General features: G+C 33.4%; 1 protein-coding gene across 15 annotated transcripts in view; it reads left to right on the top strand.

Moving 5' to 3' along the window:
* Positions 1–17751, top strand: part of NBEA (neurobeachin) — a 662404-nt gene that overhangs the window by 314553 nt on the left and 330100 nt on the right. For all 15 annotated transcript variants that reach the window (XM_072719992.1, XM_072719993.1, XM_072720000.1 and 12 more), the window contains one exon: positions 13912–13976. In XM_072719992.1, coding sequence (XP_072576093.1) covers positions 13912–13976 — 65 coding nt within the window. The remainder of the gene's footprint in view (positions 1–13911; positions 13977–17751) is intronic.

Consider the following 17751-nt stretch of genomic DNA (forward strand, 5'->3'; position numbering starts at 1 on the left):
TGATTGTCTTTATCCATTTCGTTGGATTCCCTTTAGGATAAGCATCATGTCCAGTATTTCCTCTCTTTTGAAGCATTGAATGCTTTTTGAAGCATTCCATTCAGCCAGTGGAGATAGTTATGTGTAGTGTCATTGGTATATTTATTTGTTGTTTATGGAGAGTATTCTAAATTATGGAATTATCTGTTTCAAACTTTACAAAAGGAAAGACTTGTTAGGGATGATACAAAGCCTTAAAGTCTTCAAACATTACTTTATGGATGTTATCCATTTCAGTTACACTACAAATTTACACCTTAGTAAAGTTCATTTTATTTTTCTGTTCACTATTATGTTATCCACACCTAGCAAACTGTCCAACACATAGTATATATCTTTATTATTACTTATTAAGCTAATGCATGACTAAAGAGAAAACAGTTCCCAGGATTTGATATACATATTTTTATTGTGGTGAAACATATATACATAAAATGTGTTTTAATACGTTGTTTTATTGTGGTCATCCTAAGTGAAAGAGAAGTGATATTTCATTGTGATTTCAATGTGAAGTCATTTCCCTAATGACTAATGACTAATGATGTTTAGTGTCTTTGCATACATCTATTGGCAAATCATATATCCCCTTTGGAGAAACATCTATTCACATCCTTTTTCATTTTCTACTTGAGTTTTTTGTTGTTGAGTTTTAGATGTTTTTTATTCTGGATATAAAATCAGGCATATATGTGTGTGTGAGTGTGTGTGTGTGTGTGTGTGAGTGTGTGTGTGTGTGTGTGTGTGTGTGTACACTTATCAAGTATATGATTTGCAACTATTTTCTCCCTATACTGTGGATTATTTTCATTCTCTTGATAGTGATTTTTGGCACACAAAGTTTTTTATTTCAGTACCTTCCAATTTGATTATTTTTGTTGTTGTTGCTTATAATTTTGGTATATTTTTGAACCCATGGCCAAATCCAAGGTTATACAGATTTTGCCCCTATATTTTCTTCTAATAGTTTTATTCCCTAAATTTATGTTTTTGATCCATTTTGAGTTACTTCTTATATACAGTCTGAGGAGGGATATAAATTCATTCTTTTGGTTGTGGATATCCAGTTTTCCCGCACCATTTGTTGAAGAGACCATTCTCTTTCCCTTGACTGGTCTTGATACCCTTGTTGAAAATCATTTAAGCATATATGCCCAAGATGGTATCTAATTCCAGAGAAGTTCCTGTACATTAAAAGAAAGTTTTAGACTATTAGAAGGTTAAATAAAGTTTGCCCTTATCTCATATTTTCACTACCCAGAAGTGATAACAATTAATCATGGAATGAATAGTCTTTCAAACTACATTTCTACACATAAATGCAAAGTTATTTCTGTTGTTATTAGTATAAGCAGAAATTGCTCTTATAATAGCAGTGGTTTACAAATTGCTTTCCTAATTAGTACTCTAGAGCAGCATTGATGAAAAAATGAAATGTGAGTCCTGTACAATTTAGAATTTTCTAATTACCACATTTAAAAAGGTAAAAAAAAAAAAAACAGGATGATTAATTTTAATAATACATTTTATTTAACCTAGATATCATTTCAGCATGTGATCAAAATAAAAATAAATGTGATTTTATATTCCTGTTTTTTATACTAAGTCTTTCAAATCAAATAGATACACACACATACATGGACTCTTCTTTTGTTGTTAAATTAGTTTCATGATCTTGTTACTAGCCTGTGTCAATTTTAATGACAAGTAAATTTTACTCAGAAGTAACACTTACGGATCCCTGGGTGGCGCAGTGGTTTAGCGCCTGCCTTTGGCCCAGGGCGCGATCCTGGAGACCCGGGATCGAATCCCACGTCAGGCTCCCGGTGCATGGAGCCTGCTTCTCCCTCTGTCTGTGTCTCTGCCTCTCTTTCTCTCTCTGTGACTATCCTAAATAAATAAATAAAAATTTAAGAAGTAACACTTACTTGAGGGACAAGTCATTGTTCAGAAGTCTAAACATCACAGAAGTTTATCAATTATTTAAAATTAATCAGGTATATACTTTATAGTTAGAATCTCTATCAGTTCAATACTAGCTGCATTTCAAGTAATTGTAATAGCCACATATGAGTAATAGATGCTATATTGGTCACCACACCTTCTCCTTCAGTATATGAATACCTGTGCTTTTCTTTTTTAATGTTAATATAGTCCAAAAATAGAACAAGCTTTTCCAGAATCCCAGAATATTGCAGAACTTCAAGCAAAAATCAGCTAATTGTGTGTGTGAAAGATTCTTGCAGTGGGCTAAAAATGATATCCAAGTTTCTGTGACACTAACATTCTTATACTGGCTTATATACCTATTGCTACATGATTATTCATGAATAAATATAAAATATTTAATATAACCGTACATAATTTTGCTTTATGCCAATGAAGTACACCACGGTCTAGCCTTCAGTATTTAACAATGAAAGTTCCTTCTGTTCATAAGTGATAACATAGATAACTGGAAGAGTGTAATTTATTATTTTCCAAGGCATGAACTGATACCATGTATGCTATAAATTCAGTATGTAGAAATGAATTAGCCAAGCAGCAGCAAAGCATCAAGAGCTCAAAGCAGCATGGTTGTTTTCTGTTTATTCTTGAGAATAAGGCAGTTTTTTAAATAATCTTTTATAATAATCTTTTGTTGCTGTATAAACTATACAGGATATAGTATAAGCCTGAGTGGTAGTCTCAAACATGACTAGGTCTTATAATGACAAAGACAAAGGTCTTATAATATACATCTTGAGAAATATCAAATGTCTGTTGTATCATTAGGCTATATTCGAACATTTTTTGAGAAACTAAATTTGCAGAGTAGCTTAATAATACCCAGCACTTTTATGCCATAGGTGAATGCAATCTAGAGCTCTTATGCTAATGGTGTAATTTCCTTTATATTTATATTTTACCATATACTTTTCGTAAGCTATAGTTGGAGAATCAGTCTACTGATATGCTAATTCTTAGCTCTAGAAAAATTATTAAAAGAGTGATACTGATATTAACAGTATAGTGTAACTTAAGATAAAATAATAGTACATCAGTTATGACTCAAACATGTGGTGAGCTTTCAGGAAATGAATTTTGTTGAACAAAAGTAAATATCTTTTTCAGGATAAATCTTGGAAATTAGAGAAGGATAGTCATTGTTCTTTCATTTTACAGACCAGTACAGAATTTTGTTTTATTGCCAAATTTTAAAAGTTATTATTCTATCAAAAAGAAGTTCTTCAAAACGACATTAATATTAAATCTTAAACTGCCTATCTGAATGTGATAAACTCTAATATTTTAAATGTTACATATTTGGTTTTAGTTTTTAATTTGAATGCTTATTTTTTAATTAAAAAGGCACAAATCTGAAAGTTGATTTTAAAAAATATCCTATTCTAGTCTTTACTGTTTTCCTACCTAAATAGAAAATGTGAACTATTACCTATATGTTTGTATTTGATAAAGTTATTATTTCTTGATGTTTTTCTGATCATTTCTAGTAGCACATGTTTTCTCACCAAGGAAGAAGTATCCTCAACAACTTAACATAGCTTATAAATATGCTTGTTTATATTATATATTAACAGTTACAGATAATACTACTTAAAAATATCCTGTAAAACCTAGATTATTTTTCATTAGAAATACAAACACAAGTATATGCATATGTGTGTATGTATATATGCGCACACACAAATAGTTGTAATAGAAAGTTGTGCTGATTTTATATACATAATACAGTGACCTATTATGATCCAGGGAAACTTCTTTATGTTTATATGATAAACCAACTGTTAGTAACCAACTAGATATATTTCATATTACCTAATGGTTTTTCTGTGATTGACTTTTATGTCAGTAGTCTCTTTGAGATTATTCTTTTCTCATATCCAATTTTTCCTATGATGCTTTTAGTAAATATTCACAAAATAAGCAATGAAAATGAAAGCAAATGATACATTGAATACTTGCATATTTTATTTTCATTAGTTTATTTTTGTATACCTTGAAAACATGACATATCTTGTTTTCTCTCTATATAGCATATTTTTACTTCAGTCCTTATACTTGTTAATTTCTCTAACTTATTGCAGAGAATTAATAAGCGTGCCACTTATAATGAACATTCACTACGAAAAATTTTGAGGCATATGCCAACTTCTTTTAGTGGCTGTTAATGATAAGTAGACAGTACAGATATAGAAAGTAAAGTAAAAACTCAGTTCTGGTGTTTCTGAAGACAAAATCTCAGAAATATTTTTTACCTTGAAATATTTTCCCTTTTTACCTTGAAATATTTTCTGTATTTTCAAAGATTTTGAGATGGATTGAGTCTCCTAAGGACATTAAGTTGGTTTACCTAATTGTATACAAAGCAAAAGGGAATGAGAAATATGCATTGAGTTGATATAGAAGAGGAAAAACTGGTGGGGGGAAAAAAATTATGTCCTGTGTCTGAGATTTCTACTAGGTCATCTAACTACCATGAAGTGATTTTTTGAAGAGAACATAGGGATTTCATTGTCATCCTTCTGGAACCTATTTGTCTTCAAAGTGTTTAGTTTCAAAGGATCCTTAACTTGATATCCAGTTCTCTGAAAAAATCCTTCATCTTGAGGAAATTTTATGCATCCCTATAGAAGAGTTAAAAAATTATGACAAAACTGTCTAAAGACTTGGCAGCTCTCTGCAGGCATTCAAACCCAGTTTAGTATGTTTCCCGTGAAGACAAAAACTTGATACCTATGTTTAATTTACACCTTTTCTTATAGATGTTCACTTTTATTCAGTAGTTGAGTGAGTGTGTCTGTGCGTGAGTGTGCATGTGTGTTTATTTTCTCAAATGGCAAAAGACTTTCTGGAATGACTTGTAGACACAATTTTAAACTACACATTTTTTCTTGTCATTGCCAAAAGATTGTCTTTGTTGAAATGACAAATTATTATCCTTTTGTATACATTCTTATGTATCCATTTCCCTTGTTTTAAGTAATTTCTCTAAGTCTACATGTCAGAGAGAATGGTTAGAAAGCTGGGGCAGTGATTAAAGTATCTTCCCTGTCCAACTATATCCCATTTATCAACTCTGAATGTAATTTAATCGTCAGCAGCCAAAGCAAACACTTAGTTTCTCTCTATTCTAAGTACTTTTCTTATCATCCTTTCAATATTTTATCGAATTATTCTCTTGAAACTCCTAGAATCAGTTACATAGTAATACAGAGTTAAACACTTGTTGGAGCATCTGGGTGGCTCAGTCAGGTAAGTATCTCACTCTTGGTTTCAGCTCAGGTCGTGACCTCAGGGGCGTGAAATTGATCAGGCATTGGCTCTGTGCTTAGCATGGAGTCTCCTTGGAATTCTCCCTCTCCCTCTGCCTTTTCCACTTGTGTGCTCACTCACTCGCTCTCTCTCAAAATAAATCTTTTTTAAAAAAACCCACTTTTTCAAATGCAAAATCAAATGTGCATCAACGTAAAAAATATGATCATCGTTTAGCCTCATTTGTTACATTTTTTTTTACACAGTCACTATAAGTTAACACTTTCAGTCTTACAAAAATACCATTTATGGGAATGAAATGCCATATCAGAGCTGAAAAAGACCTTAGTAATGGTGTTATTTTAGAGATATGGGTCCTTCAATGATTATGGTCTAAATTATGATGTAATTATGATGCAATAATATACTATTTTATGGATGAGTCGAAGGAAATTTAAGTAATTGAACCATTCGAAGGAACATATATACATCACTTCATAACTAAGTTACTCTGTGCTGGCAAGTTAACTATTTTGAGGTTTGTATGTGTTCAGTCTTGTTGGGAGAGAGAGAGATGACCTTAAGTCAGCGGTTGTCTGACTTTACATCAAAATAATTTGGGAACCTTTAAAGTAATACCAGAAATTGCCTGGGTCCTATCATTAGAGATTATTCTGTTATGATTGGTACTTTTTAACAACTCCTCTGTTGATTCTTTTGTTCAGCCAGATTGAGAACCTTAGATTTAATGATACTTAGGAAGATTAAATTCTGTTCAACAACAAAAGTACATGGAGTCTGTACAGTATCCAGACACTTGCTACTTAGTAGGTATGCATAGTTAAAACAAGATCCTTCCTTTGATCAACACATTTATGATCCACTGGGGAGATGTGTGTGAGTCAGTCACTACAAAATATAATTACATTTCAGATGGAGTATTTTCTGATTAAATTATTAGGTATTGAGAAAATAATGATCTAGGATTGATCCCATTTCCAAAATTTTCAAATAATCATTTCTTTTTACAAACTTTAAGAGTTATTGCTTTGCCAACATAAACTGTTGTTACAAGTTATACTTTTCCTATGGGATACTTTTTCCTTCACATTCTAGTTTTTTTCTTTGCACTTCTACATTTTTGTTTATATTTAGTACTGGATACCATATTTTACTGAGAATACAAAGTATGAAATTTTCAAATAAAGATGCCCAAATAATGATTTGTGCTACTTTTACAACTATCACTCAGAAATTACTAAATAAGTTTTAAAAGCACATTCAATCCTGACATTTTCTGAGAGGGAAAATATACTTTATCTTGTGAGGAATATTTATTATCCCTTTTTCTCTCTTTCTTAGTGTTCTTTTTTTTAGTAGTTGAAAGAAAAATTGTATTTTCCTCATTGCCTTATGAGATCTGATTAAAATTCACCCAAACCAGGAGCGACTGAAGTCTCATGCTAAATCCCACACAACAGCTGATGAAAACAGGTTTAAAATTTCTAGTTTTAGTGCTATATGTATGGTTTAGGTCATTACTTCTCCAACTCTTCTATTGAAGCAGCCTCTTGGGAGGAGTGGAAAGAGTGACATAACTGTACCCCTATGCAACCTATTGTTAGCACGAACATTCTGTGTTCTTCTGTTTTAAAATTCATGTTTTACTATAATATTCTTGCATTACTCATAATTTTGAATTAAATTAGTTGACTTTTTTTTCCTCAAGATACCAGAGGGATTCTGTGTATATATCCCTGGGACTTAGTTTATCTTCTGCCTGGGACTTTTATATCTCATACCACAATTTGAAAATTGAAAACCTTGGGATCCCTGGGTGGCGCAACGGTTTGGCGCCTGCCTTTCGCCCAGGGCGCGATCCTGGAGACCCGGGATCGAATCCCACATCGGGCTCCCAGTGCATGGAGCCTGCTTCTCCCTCTGCCTGTGTCTCTGCCTCTCTCTCTCTCTCTCTGTGTGACTATCATAAATAAATAAAATTTAAAAAAAAAAAAAAAAAGAAAATTGAAAACCTTAAGCCCTCCTTCTTAAAGAAAGACAATTGGTAACAAATTTGTGACCGCATATATTCTTAATATTAGTTAATATGGTTAACAGAATAGCAGAAATTGACTTGATAAATTACAATTATGCAAATTGTTTATTATAGTTGTTGAGGAACTTTGAAAACCTTCAGAATTTGAATTATACTCTTTTTACATTAGGTGGAATCCACTTTGGCCCTTACTCAGGTCAAGGCCTACAAAATTACTTTTTATTCCCATTCATAACATTTTAATGTATAACCCAATAAGCTTCTATGGTAGAGAATACCCAAATTGGGCTAGCAAATAACCAAGATACACTAGAAAAAAGATACTAGGAAATACAATATTTCTTAAATTTATTCATAGGATTTTTTCTTTGTTTTTCATCCAATGTCACAGAACTTCTAGAATTGACCTCTTATTGCCTTAATGCTGTAGTGTAGTCATTGTAGAAATTAGACCATTGGTTTCTTCTGGTCTTTAGTTACTATAGATGAATAAAATGTGGCTCCTCCTTCAAAGATGCGGTACCTGAGATCTAAACATATAATGGGCACATAAAACATGTAAAGCCTAATTGAGGTTTAGAGACTTACAGAAAAATACCTTTAAGCTCGCTAGTGTTGAACTTCATTTTGGAAAATTGGTATTTCAGTTAATGTTGTTTTAAGATTCTGTGTCAGAATCTATTTGATGTCTACTTACGTCTGAGGAAAGAAAAGCAAGTTAGTTAGGAGTGACAGAAGAGCAAAGAGAGGCTCTTATGTGAGCTCCAATGCGGGTAAGAATTTTGAGAAAAGAGCAACTCACTTCAGCCTTTCTGAGGAATGAGTTGTACTCCAGTAACAAAGCCTACCATAGTATTACATTGTCATTAGACAAACTCAGAAATTATTGCCTACTTATTTACAAAAACAACTCTGAAGTCAAAAATATATACATGGCAGTGATAAATTTTTATTCAATACTTTTTACTCTCTGTAATCTGATAAAATTAACTATTTCCACTTTGGTTGCTGACAGTGTTCCAAACAGTTGGCTGAGGCTGATGGTAATGTAGAGGGGAACACCTGCAATGGACATGGGAACTTTGTTTTTTAAGCCCCTAAGGTTCAGTAGTTGTCACAACATAATCTTGTCTCCCACAGGAGAGACAGCCTCGTTTTGGCAGAGTACACCAACATTAGGTTCTTGAAAGAGAGTGGATGAAAAACAAATGTTTATGCATGTCTGAAAATGTAACTAGTCTATCCTCAGATGGTATTGATAGTTTGGGTAGATACTGTGTTCCTAGTGCTATGTTCTCCATAACTGTGCAAGCAGTGTTTCCTTTTCTTCTCTTTTCTAGCTTTGCTGTTGAGAAATTTCGTTTCATTCTTATTCTTGATTCTTAGTACAAACTTTTTTTTTCCTGTTAGCCTTTTCCTTAACCCTCATGTTAAGGAAAAATTTATGATGATGTGCTTTGGTAGGGGTTTTATGTCAGATATCTAATTTCTGGTAACAATTTTAAATTTATTTGATAATTTTTTTCTCTTCCATGTTCCCCATTCACCCTTCCCCATTCAGTCTTTCTATAGTTTCTACTTAATGGATATGATCTTTCGATTGGAGATCCCCCAATTTCCTTATTTCCATTTTTGTTGTTGTTACTTTTGTTGGATCCCTTTATCTTCTTGTTGTCACCTTATCTTTTTTTTCTGTATTTTGGGAAGATGTTTGCAACTTTGTTTTTGAAGCTTCTTTTTTTGATGTTTGCAGTATCTTCACATATTTCAACTGTGTAATTACAGTTTTTTTTTTTCTGTTGTTTCACTGTCTCTCACTTTCCAAGTTTCCTTTTTTGCTATGTTGTTATGGTTCCTGGTTTCTCTTTTGTATTCTTGTCTTGGTCTGTGGTTTTCATGGCAGGTTGCAAACTCTAAGTAATGACTTCAAAAGTGATATTAATAGCTTAGGCACCAGCTCCAGGACCTGTAGAGTTTGGGCCAGCTCTTGAACAAGCTCTAGTGCTTCACACAGCTTTGGGACATCCTCCATTTCCAGTGCTGAAGGCAGGCCAGAATCAGCTCCAGACCAGCTGCAGAGCTAGAACCAGCTCCGGGGGAGAGGTAGTTCTGTCAGGAATTGTAGCACTGGTTCCTGCAGCAACTGCAGAGTTCAGGCCAATTCCAGAACTAGTTTTAGCAGCAACTCTGGAGCTAGAGCCACCTTCTGCATTAGCTCCAGAAATACTGCCAGGGCCCACTGCAAAGCTACAGCCTACTCCACCATGAGCTCTTGTACCAACTCCAAACTTGTTGCCAGCTCCAGCTCTAGCTGTAGAGCCACTGTCAGCTTCAGATCCAGAGTCATCTCAATCACCAGTTTTCCTACCAGTTCTCCCAACAGTGCCAGACTTCAAGTCAGCTCAGAACTAGTCAGTTCAACAACAAGCTCTAGCACAAGTCTAAGATATAGCCAGCGTCGGCATCAGCTCTAGAGCTAGATTTAGCTACCCATCTAGTGCCAACTCCATTACCATATCTACCACCAGCATCAGAGATAGTCCCCTCCAGAGCTGCAGCCACCTCAGGCATCAGCTCCTGTGCCAGTTCTGAGCTATATAGACAGTGCCAGTTCTAGCTTTCATTTCCTGTTTGGAATGGCATCTTTTTTATTCTGTCCTTTTTTTTTTGTATTTTTTAATTTATGTTTCATACACTTTGTGATTTACCATATTTTATGTCTTCATACACAATTTTATATGTATTCATATACAATAAAAATTAAATTCTTAATCACTAAAAAAGAGAATGTTAGTGATTAAAGGGTCTTATATGTATGTTTTTGTTTTGTCGAGCCAGCGTAATAAGTGAATTATTTTCTTTTAAAAGGTGCCATAACATTTTTCTACTATTCTTAAATTTTGTTATTTTCCTATCTCTGTTAACTGCTTCTTTTTCTAATCTTGAAAATGTGAATGATGCCCAAAATTCAGCCTAGGTCTTTAGATCCTCTTTCTGTTTCTTCTTTTTAACTTTTATTTAAATTCAATTTAATTGGGATCCCTGGGTGGCGCAGTGGTTTGGCACCTGCCTTTGGCCCAGGGCGCGATCCTGGAGACCCAGGATCGAATCCCACATCAGGCTCCCGGTGCATGGAGCCTGCTTCTCCCTCTGCCTGTGTCTCTGCCTCTCTCTCTTTCTCTCTGTATGACTATCATAAAAAAATAAAAATAAAAATAAATAAAAATAAATTTCAATTTAATTAACATCCAGTGTATTATTAATTTCAGAGGTAGAATTTAGATATTGACCAGTTGCATTCCATCTTTAGAGACTTTTGCCTGATAGTTAGCCATAATCAATATTTTACGCAAATAATTCCAAATTTCACATTCTATTTTGATATAGCATCATCGCTCTAAATCCAGCAAATATGAACTTAAGATAACTCTATGAGCTTCCTCAAATGTGTATCTTTCTTATTTTAATAATAATATTACCATTCTTCCTGTCGTCATTCATGCTAAACTTTTAAACCTTATATTGTTCCACATTTTTTACTTTAGCCCTCAAATCCAATTTCTTATCCAGTCCTGACATCTCTTGTTTGTATCATCTCAATTTCCATTTTCCTGTTCAAAATACCAGTGCAGTGTAGGCCTCTATCATTTCTCGTAGAAAGGCATATAAAACAATCTATTTCCTCTTGCTCAAAACTGAAAAATTACTCTCCTAAAACATATTTCTTGAGTGACGTCTTGCAGTCATATACTTTCATTGGTTTTCCCATCCTTTAAACTCTAATGTCCTTGACATGGCTCAGACTTATTTCTGCTATTCCTCTATCAAAGATTGCAAATTAGTGTCTCATGGGCTGAGGCACCTCACAGATATTTTTTGTTTGATCTTTGATCTGAACAGAGTTTTTAAAACATTTTACTCTATGATCTTTTAGACACAGTATAATTTGGGATGCATATGTACTTTGAAATATCTTCTTGAAAAATCCTTTGCATATTAAAGTTTCAGCTGATAAAAGAGCCTTGGTGTACAAACAGTATCATAAAGAAAATCATGTTTAAGAAGTTGTCTGTAAGAATTTATTCTTCGGAGTGTCATGGTTCTTGTTATATAAGAATCAGTTTTCTGTTTAAGCTAATATCACAATAAATGTCAGGTATTCCTGAGAAATTTGCACATTTTGTGAGATATTGGTTTGCAGTAAATATAGGATATATCATGAGAATGTACAAAATTTATAAAAGGATGGTAATATAAACCATTTTATTAAAATATAGGAAAAAGAGTTCACTGTAATTGTTTTCAAAAGAAATGATTTTAAAGTTTTAATAAGCACTATAAAATGCAATAGTGACCTTGTCATTCCGATGAAGTTTTGTTAAAAGCTATGTATGATAGCTAAAATACAGTGGCTTTGCTAAAACCGTTTAGCAAACCATAGAACCATTTAGGCTTTTATTTTTTTATAATAAATTTATTTTTTATTGGTGTTCAATTTACCAACATACAGAATAACACCCAGTGCTCATCCCGTCAAGTGCCCCCCTCAGTGCCCATCACCCATTCACCCCCACCCCCCGCCCTCCAACAGTGCAATTGCTGGGTCGTAGGGCAGGTCTATTTTTAACTCTTTGAGGAACTTCCACACAGTTTTCCAGAGTGGCTGCACCAGGTCACATTCCCAACAACAGTGTAAGAGGGTTCCCTTTTCTCCGCATCCTCTCCAACATTTGTGGTTTCCTGCCTTGTTAATTTTCCCCATTCTCACTGGTGTGAGGTGGTATCTCATTGTGGTTTTGATTTGTATTTCCCTGATGGCAAGTGATGCGGAGCATTTTCTCATGTGCATGTTGGCCATGTCCATGTCTTCCTCTGTGAGATTTCTGTTCATGTCTTTTGCCCATTTCATGATTGGATTGTTTATTTCTTTGGTGTTGAGTTTAATAAGTTCTTTATAGAACTTGGAAACTAGCCCTTTATCTGATAGGTCATTTGCAAATATCTTCTCCCATTCTGTAGGTTGTCTTTTAGTTTTGTTGACTGTATCCTTTGCTGTGCAAAAGCTTCTTATCTTGATGAAGTCCCAATAGTTCATTTTTGCTTTTGTTTCTTTTGCCTTCGTGGATGTATCTTGCAAGAAGTTAACTGCGGCTGAGTTCAAAAAGGGTGTTGCCTGTGTTCTCCTCTAGGATTTTGATGGAATCTTGTCTCACATTTAGATCTTTCATCCATTTTGAGTTTTTCTTTGTGTATGGTGAAAGAGAGTGGTCCAGTTTCATTCTTCTGCATGTGGATGTCCAATTTTCCCAGCACCATTTATTGAAGAGACTGTCTTTCTTCCAATGAATAGTCTTCCATTTAGGCTTTTATAAGATCATTACTGCCCCCAGGCTTCCACATCTTTTTTCCCAAGTTGTTGATTGTCTCTCCTGGGGAAATGTAGATTCATGATGTGTTCTTCTATAATCCTTCACAGATTTACTTACAGCAGAAAATATTTACACACCAAGTACCTACTTTTGGGGACCACATTTATTCCCAGCATGTATGCAAAGCTTTAGAAAGGCAGTATGATCAAGAATTGAGGGAAGGGTTGACCCGGAGACTGTTTTTTTGTGAAGCTGAATTTGTGGTAAGACAGCTGACTACCTTGGTGTGTAGCAATTTATTGGTAGGAAAATCACAGGGGAAAAAAACTATAGATGAGTTATGTGAGTGATCAATAAGGATTTTTTATAAAACGTATTAAAGAAGCATTTATTTTTAGTACTATTGAAAGGGGTATGATTTTTAATCCAAAAAATACAATTTATCATGAAAAAGCAAAAAAATTTTGAAATTACTAGAATAAACAAATATCCCTTCAAAAAAATTGGTTAAGGCAAGTTTTAAATATGCCATAGAAAGAGCATAAAATAGGCAATATACTTCCCTAATCTGAAACACTATTTAACAATCACAAATTTATAGTGATGACACTGTGGATTAGCAAAAGGAGATTACATTTGGACGTAGTTTTAATATTGTTTTCTCCCCCCCCCTTTTTAAAAGAATTTATTTGTAATGTTTTTGTACCTATTTTTTAGTCACTTGGAATGCACATGTAACTAGAACATTTAAGATCCAAATCAATTTAAATATGTTGTATATATTTCTTATTTTCATTTTACGATCTCAGTGAAAAATCCCTATACTCAGGGCTTATGTTTTCTATCCCAGATATTTTTAGTCCTTGTGTATTTGCATTACTAGTTATTTGTTTTCTTTGAGAGGGTGGCTTTGCCCTGAGAGCCTTCTGTACCTTTGTCTCACTTTCTTTCTCAGTCTGCATCAAGCCTGAAATTTACCTGGGAATTCAAAAGCACCTTCTAAACTAAGTAATCCAGAGCTACTTTTAAAAATTTGATCTCATAAAAAATAAGAGTTCTTAAAAATATTTTTCAAATACTTGGAAATCATACCATGTGTGACTTGTTAACAACATTGACATGATCCTTAAACCAGATGTTAGTTTTGTTTACATGCTTATTTTTTCTTATACTTGATTTGGTTTCTTCTTTTAGGAATGGCAAAATTCTATTCAGAAGAATGCAGGACTTGCATTTATTGAACTCATCAATGAAGGAAGGTAATTAATTTTACAATTCTTAGACAATTAGTGTACATTTTATTCTACTAGGCAACTGTTCTCCTACCATCTGTTCCAAAAATGGGTAAGAAAATATATTTGAGTTAAATACCTTATCACACAGGTCATTAAACTTAAAAGGAACAAAGTTTAAGATATTAATCATACTTATTTTAAGGCGGGGGAAAGCATATATGAAATAAAGGAACAAACTTTATAAGGATTTTGTGAGATTTGAGCCACATCATCCTGGGTAGTAAAGTTGTTTAACAGAGATCAAGTGAACCCAGTCTGCAGGCCCATCTGCCGCTCCATCTGTTTTTAGAGTCGTACTCAGTGTTTACTCCCTCAGCCCATCTCAGTTCATGTGAAGTAGTTTTATCTGAACATCGTGCTCTCTGATGTCCAACTGAAAATGTGAAGAATGTTAAATATGGGAAGTAGAACAGTCAGGTTAGGAATTTATATATCCCATTGTTAAAATAATGCTGTAAGTAAACTTATGTTTGAGCACATTATTGTATTTATCACTTTATGATAAAAGGTGGTTCACTGTGATTTTTCCAATACATTATTGGCAGTGGATACATTGAGACAGATGTTAACTGTCACCATTTTGAGATGTATAGCTTCAGTTAGCCAACAACCTCCATCCTTTACAATATCTTTTCTATGATTTAGTGTATTCTTTGGAAAATAATAACTGAATACTTGGTATAATTCATTTATTTCTTACTTGAAACTATAATTAAATTGATGATAAGAGGAAAATACTTACTGTATATAAAACCTCTCTTTATTAAGGGAGGTGTCATGAAAAAATATTTTATAGGATATTCCTTGAAAATTAATTTACATGTAGTATAGAAACATTTTTTTTAAAAAATTAACTTAAATGCAGTTTAGTATTCCTTTTTAGTATTAGTTTTTTCCATCAGTTTATTATAATAATTCAGCAACATAACATCTTTATAATAATTCATTTTATTGTATATTTTTCATTTACATATTCTATGACTGAATTATTTTTAATCATATTAATACAACTCTAAAAGTCTAAATAAATTTACATTCACTGCAAAGCAAAAGATGCAGAATATCAGTTTTCTTTTGTAACAGAAATACTGACTTTAATAATAATAACATACTATACTTTTTATAAAACTTTTTTGTGATAAGAATTGATAATACTTATTATCCATCTTTTTTTTTTTTTTTACTTATCCATCTTAAGGCGATGAGAAACAAAAAAAAAAAAATTGCCTGGACTGTTCACTTTCATATCAGTTATAGAAATTTTTCAATTCACATACCTGCTAATTTTATCAATTTCTTTCAACTGTAAAGTATAAAAACAAAAATTATCTTGTCATCGGTAACTCTAAATCTTCAGCACTTAAGATTATAGCTATGGTCTTAGAAAAGGAAAGGGGGAGAATTTGTTAATACCAGAGGTTTTATCTTCTGTTATTATTTTTATTGTTCAATGGTAGAGTTTGGAGTTCATTTTGTTTTGTTTTAGGAAAAGAGTTGGAATCATTGAAAATAGTTATAATTTTTTTTTAGAATTTTAGTCCATAAAAATCTTCAAAATGCTCACCATAATGTTCTTTGTGCCATTCTAGATTTTTGTTTTTTTATTTTTCATACCAGTTGTTCCTCCGGTAAAGGTGATTTTGGAACAAAAATTGAAACATGACTATCTATAAATATGAAAGAACAGATGATGTGTACATTAGTACAGCAAATATCTATTCATTGCTTACCCTGTACCAAATATGAATATCGGAGATGAGAATAGAGAAATAAATGAGACAAAAATTGCTCTGAATTTTTGGAGATAGACAAATATTCGAGTAACACATACAATATTTTTAAGGATGTTGTGATAGAGATGGTATAGGTATTAGTACAAGTGTAAGACAGGACATTTAATCTAGACTGAGCATATTCTCCAGGTGGTAGGACTCTCAGGGTTTTCAATGAATGGTGCTGGACATCCACATGCAAAAATAAATAAATAAATAAATTAGACACAGACTTTATACTCTTCACAAAAAATTAACTCAAAATGGATCAGAGATCTGAATGTAAAATGCAAAACTATAGAACACATAGAAGGTAAGATAGGAGAAAAATCTAGATGACCTTGGGTTTGGTGATAACTTTTTAAATAAAATAACAAAGACATGATTCATGAAAGAAAGAGTTGGTAATCTGGACTAAATTAAAATTAAGGACTTCTATTCTATAAAAGTTGGGTCAAAAGAATGAAAAAACAAGCCACAGACTGGGAGAAATTGTTTGCAAAAGACACTTCTGATAAAGGACTATTCCCTAAAATATACGAAGAACTCTTAAAATTCAAAAATAAAAAAATAAGCAACCTGGTTTAAAAAAATGAGGCAAAGTCCTTAACAGACACCTCAGCAAAGAAGATCTGCATATGGTGATTAAGCTTAGGAAAAGAGTCTGTCATTATAGGTATTCAGGAAAATGCAAATCAAACCAACAAGGAGATACTACTACACACTTACTAGAATGGCCAAAATCTGGAACACCGACAACCCCAAGTGCTTGACAAGGATATAGAACAACAGGAACCATTCATTGATGGTCAGGATACAGAATGGTACAACCACTTTGCAAAATAGGTTGTGGAGTTTTTTTATAAAACTAAACATATTCTTACTGCAGATCTAGCAATCATTCTCCGTGTATCTACTCAAAAGAGTTGAAAACTTATGTTCATATAAAAACCTGCACACAGATGTTGATAGCCTCCTTATTCATAACCAAAACTTGGAAGCAACCAAGATATCCTTCAGTGGATGATGAGTGAGATACCCAGTATTGATGTGCTACAGCCAATGGAATATTTATTATTATTGATAATAAGAAAGGAGCTGTCTGGGTGCCTGGATGGCTCAGTCAGTTAAGCATCTGCCTTCAGCTCTGGTCATGATTTCAAAGTCCTGATATCGAGCCCCACATGGGACTCCCTCCCTACATCTCCCTCTCCCTCTGCCACACCCCCTGCTTGTGCTCTCTCGCTCTCTATGTCAAATAATTAAATCTTTTAAAAAATAAATGTTCAGTCAAGCCATGTAAAGACTTAGAGAAACCTTAATTGCATATTACTAAGCAGAAGAAACCAATCTAAAAAGGCTACATACTATATGATTCCAACTCTATGACATTCTTGAAAAGGCAAAAGACTATGGAGGCAGTAAAAAGATTAGTTGCCAGTGGTTAGGGAGGAGGAAGGCATAAATAGGCAGAGCACAGAGGATTTTTAGGCCAGTGAATCTAATAGTGGATACATGTCATTATATATTTTTCAAAACCCATAGGATGTACAATACCAAGAGTGGGCCCTAATGTAAACCAATGGGACCTTAGGTAATTATACTATGTTTAGGTAGATTCATCATTTGAAATAAATGTACCACTCTGGTGGGGGATGGTGATAATGAAGGAGAGCCTGTGTGTGAGGAAGGGATACCTGGGAAGTCTGTATCTTCTACTCAAAGTTGCTGTGAACCTAATATTGCTCTAAAAATAGTCAATAAAATTAAAAAACAAAAAACTAAAAACGCAGGAGGTTCAAAAGTAAAGTATATCCAAATAGAATGCCATCTTAATTGAAAACTGAGAGATGGTTAGAGATAGCTGGGTAAAAGAGAAAAAATAGAGGAATAAAATTCTGGGCCAAGGGAATAGTGTGATATCAAAGCCTGGAAGCAAGAGTAAGCAAAACATGTTGCTGGATAGC

The sequence above is a fragment of the Vulpes vulpes genome, chromosome 9 (genome assembly GCF_048418805.1).
Source record: "Vulpes vulpes isolate BD-2025 chromosome 9, VulVul3, whole genome shotgun sequence".
Lineage (NCBI taxonomy): Eukaryota > Metazoa > Chordata > Mammalia > Carnivora > Canidae > Vulpes > Vulpes vulpes.